At 52.9% G+C, this 4,719-nt stretch overlaps 1 protein-coding gene across 1 annotated transcript; it reads left to right on the forward strand.

The window, feature by feature from the left end:
* Positions 1-1,033: 1,033 nt before the first annotated feature.
* On the forward strand, positions 1,034-3,420 carry LOC119353964 (omega-hydroxypalmitate O-feruloyl transferase-like). The gene has a single exon (XM_037620665.1). The coding sequence runs from the start codon at positions 1,332-1,334 to the stop codon at positions 2,745-2,747; it is 1,416 nt and encodes a 471-aa protein (XP_037476562.1). The 5' UTR covers positions 1,034-1,331; the 3' UTR covers positions 2,748-3,420.
* The last annotated feature ends 1,299 nt before the right edge of the window (positions 3,421-4,719 follow it).

A 4,719-nucleotide genomic window follows, 5' to 3' on the forward strand; every position in this document is an offset into this window, starting at 1 on the left:
TGTCAGTGAGAGGCTTAGTAGCAAATTATACCATCTCTTACAGCCCAAAGGCTCACGTCCGTTCAGATGCTTGGTTGAAACCAAAGTATGGTTACGTGAAATTAAATGTTCATGCGGGATTTGATAGTGACACACTCGAAACAACATTTGAAGCAGTTATCCGGGACCATAGGGGAAAATTTATAGCGGCTATTAATGAAAAGATGGACCTTTGCTTCGACTCGTTCACAACAGAAGCAATTGCAGTGAGGTTTAGTTTGAATCTTGCTAATACCGTCGGATGTAGTAAGATTGAAGTGAATTCGGATAGCGTGGAGGTGGTGAATGTGTTGAGGCAAGGCTACTCTTCTTCAGTCGCTTCATCCATTATAGAGGATTGTTATTTCATGTCATTAGGTTTTTCTCATGTCATTTATGATCATTGTAATAGGGAACGTAATCGAGTAGCTCATTGCAAAGGTTAGCTAGGTTTTCTTCTCCGAGTGTCTGAATGGATAACGTCCCTAATAAGGTTATCCCTTTACTTGTAGACGATGCTACTTTACTTATGAATGAATAAAGGAGAAAAAGTTTATAAAAAAAGTGGAATTGATATTATCCTTTAAGATAAATAAAATAACAAACTAAAAACTAAACAAATAATGACCAAATTTACACACAATTTACACCTAAATTGTGTTTTTTATAGTATGCTGGATCGCCGGCGGTCACGCGCGCCAAATAGTTGTTTTTTCCAACGCGCGGCTAATCTAGCGCTCCTGCTGGAGTCCTCTAAGGACACGGCACAAACTCGTCGGTTCCATGCTCGACCAATCAAGCTTAGAATAGAACAAGGGTTATCTTCTCACCCCGGGGCTTGAAGTGGTGTTCCAATAAAGTCACATCAGCCAGTACGTGCCAGCAGACTGTGTCCGCAAAGGCGCCGGTGTCACAGATCAACGTTATGACAGGTCCGGTCGTCAGCACGCCGGAGCTGAATCTGACTCCTCATATACCTCCGAAGCCGAACCCATGCTCCAGATCGCCCTCATAACACTTCTGAAGATGCCAGTGGTTTACGGGCCCGTAAACCCTTATCTGTCTGCCACCAGGAATTGCCATCAGCGAACGAAAGCTGATGGCATCAAATCAGTCGGAGTCGCATGTGCTAGCACGTACTAGCCGAAAATCCTACACGTACTAGCTGATAACACAAAGGACTCCGCCCACTTTCAATCTTCAGAACAAAAGAGAGACTGGCTTTTTAGCCAAAGCTCAATCTCAGCATTTTACCACTGGCGCCTGGATAGGTGAGATATCGTGATAGTAGTCTAGTATAGCAACGGACGCAAATGGCAGACTACTCGCGTGTTAGGGTCGTCAGTCGGAGCCTCGTCAAGGCGGCCGGCACCGTCACGCCGCGCATCCTCGCCGTTTCCAACCTCGACCTGCTCCCTCGGCCCATACCGTCCTTGCTCCTCTGCGCCTACCGCAAGCCCTCCACCGGCTGCTTCGGCGATGTCGTGGCCATCTTCAAGGCCAGTCTACCGTCCCTGCTCGAGCACTTCTTCCCCCTCGCCGGCCGCCTCGTGTACAGCCCGCGCTCCGGGGTTCCGGAGGTGCACTGCGACAACCAGGGCGCGGAGCTTGTCGTCGGTGAGGCCGGCGTGGAACTGGCGAGCCTGGACTATGGCGCGCTAGGCGCGTCGCTGGCGAGGATCGGCGCGCTCGTCCAGTACGGCGCCGACGTCGTGCTCTCGGTGCAGCTCGTGTCCTTCGCCTGCGGCGGGTTCACCGTCGCGTGGTGCTCCAACCACGTGGTCATGGACGGGTACGGGCTGTGCATGCTCGCCAGCATGTGGTCCGAGCTCGCGCGGTCCGGGAGGATCGACACCACCCGCGGCGGCGGGGCCCCCAGCTTCGACCGCTCCGTGCTGCCGCGCCCCCGCGCCGCGCCGTCGTACAGCTCCTCGCTCAGCGAGGCGTTCACGCCGTTCGAAGGCAAGCATCTGGTTAACTCGCTCACGGCCGAGAGCTACTGCGTCACGCGCCTGTACTACGTCGAGGAGCGTGATATCGCTATGCTGCGCGCGCGGGCGAGCGGGGAGGGTGTCGGCGAGCGACGCGCGACCCGCCTCGAGGCGATGTCGGCGTACCTGTGGAAAGCCTTGGCCGCCGTCGTGGCCGCGTCCGGCTCCGACGAGACCTGCCGCATGGGCTGGTGGGTGGACGGGCGGCGGAGGCTGAGCGTGCCGGGAAACGAGGCCGCGATGCGCAACTACGTCGGCAACGTCGGGACGTTCGCGCTCGCGGAAGCAGCCGTGGAGGAGATCCGGCGGCGGCCGCTCCCGGAGGTGGCGTCGATGGTGCGGGAGGCGATCGCGGCGAGGGCCACCGAGGAGCATTTCCAGGAGCTGGTGGACTGGGTGGAGGAGCACAAGGGCGGCAGGTTCGCGGAGACGGCGACCGTCGGGCTGGGCAGCCCGGCGTTGGCCGTGACGTCATTCGCGTCGTTCCGCCTTCAGACGGACTTCAGCTTCGGGCACGCCGCCCTGGCGATGCCGATGATGCTCGCCGGGACCGGGAGGCTGTGCGCCGGCTTCGTGAAGATCGTCCCGCGCCCCGGAGGCGACGGCTCGTGGGTCGTCAGCATGGTGGTGTGGCCGAGGCTCGCCGCCGCGCTCGACTCTGACGAGCCGCGCATCCTGAGGCTGGTCACCGCCGAGTACCTCGGCCTCAAGGCAGAAAACCCGTGTAGCCGGCTATGATCACCCTTGGCTCGTCGACGTGCCCTTCCTCCTCTCCGACACGAAGGTGCCGCGCCTCTCTACCTGCTCCTAGTCCGCCGAGCATCGCTGGTGTGGGACGCCGGGCTGGAGCAGTACGCCGGCGAGTCGGCGACTACGCGTGGTGTGCGCTTGTCCACTGGCACGGGCCGTACGGGAGGAACTTGTTCCGCGGCTTCCCGGCAGCCAACTCGTTGCCCACGTCCATTTATCCATTCATCGATCCATGCAAATAAAAACCATGCATGGTCTGTTGGCGGCTGCTTGGGTCCTGGGCGGGTACATGAGACATGTTGATGCTGCCGATAATGTTCAGCTCTCTACATTTGCCGGCGGGCACGGCTTCAATCGCTTCCGGTGGCCATGGTGTGGGCTCTCGTCAGCGGGTGTGCTCCACCGTCGGTGCGGTCTGTGTGGTAGACACTCAGTCCTGTGTCAGTGCACTCATTGCTGTGTGCGGTGGCCATCGAAAAGTCTTTGTGAGGATTACTTCCTCTGGATTCGGTGGTTGCTACGTGTGGCTCATGCTGGTGACAATGCGTGATTTAGCCAGAAAGCTTCTTTGTGAGTTTTGGTTGTTCTCATCTTGTTGGTCTGCTTTAGGCGATGGGTTGCAATCTATAGCAGCTGCTTGACGCAGAATAGTGCAACAGCAGTAGCAGGATTTCTAACCCAACACATGTGGTTGCTTGGTCACGGAAAAGGGGTGGCGACAACACCCGATTGCCTTCGATTTGATGGTGCTTCTCAAGTAACCAGTCTCGAGCTTCAAGGTGGAAACTCTAGGTCTATCGGAGTTGGTTATACCTGACAATAACAATGTTTTTTGCATCGTAACCTTGTTCAAGGCATTGCATGGATATACTTGGACTTGTTCTTCATGATAAAAATCTAGAATCTGACATTTGGTGTTTGGATGTGGTGACGGCACCGCTCAAGCATCGTTCCCTTCCTAAAGGCGTTGTTGTTGAAAAACATCATTGTCTTTATGGTGTCAAGAGTTGGTTGGTGCGGATATGATTGTTGATGTAGTTTGTTGATCATTATTTCAATTGCCTAGGTTTCTCTTTTTTTTCTAGTCAGACATAATTTTGGTCTTGTATGACTTTGCTAATTACCGACGTGTCTATTTGGGGCTGTTTGGTTGCCACCCTGATGCAAAATCGCCTGACCTGATGCTTCCGGCGTGAACCTTGTTTGGTTGGTGTCCTGAAACATTAGCCTAACCTGTGAAAGCTGCAGAAGCGATTAGCCAGGAGGTAGCCTCCGGCAATATGCTTAGCCTGAGTCAGGCCTCCAATTCTCCTGCTTGGGTGTGCCTGAAGCAAGGCAGATATTAAAAAATTATTTCTTTTGCAAAGATTTGATGGTTTGGAGTTCCTTATGCATTAATTGTACTGTTGAATGTCAGCCTAGCCAGGCCATCTTCAGGCGCCACATTTTATCAGGCACGTAACTCAGGGCGCCAACCAAACAGGCCCTTTGTATTTGTGCGTTGATGCTGCCTATGAGCCAACCAAACAGGCCCTTTGTATTTGTGCGTTGATGCTGCCTATAAGCATTCTAACTATGCAGAGATGGTTCCCTAAAAAAACTATGCAGAAATGGGGTGTGTGCTTATGGTGTTTGTATTCATTTGATGTTTTACTTTGAGTCAATAAAATCTAACCTTTGTTGAAGAGGAAGAAACACTGTTACAGTCCTTATCAATCATCTTGGCAACAGATACAAGTATTCAGAGGAATTCAGAAGAGGAGGAGAAGAAGAGGACATGTGAGGCTGGGGAAAGTGTTCACGAATAACTGAATTGAATGAATAAAACAGACTTCCGGAGCAGGGGTGCATACATTTTTCTGAACTCCTCACAAATTATGTTTAAAACATTTTATTTTTTATTTTTTATTTACATAAATAGGCATGCATGTGGTCTAAGTCTGTGTGAAACTTCGTTCAA

The sequence above is a fragment of the Triticum dicoccoides genome, chromosome 2A (assembly GCF_002162155.2).
Source record: "Triticum dicoccoides isolate Atlit2015 ecotype Zavitan chromosome 2A, WEW_v2.0, whole genome shotgun sequence".
In the NCBI taxonomy this organism is placed as follows: Eukaryota; Viridiplantae; Streptophyta; class Magnoliopsida; order Poales; family Poaceae; genus Triticum; species Triticum dicoccoides.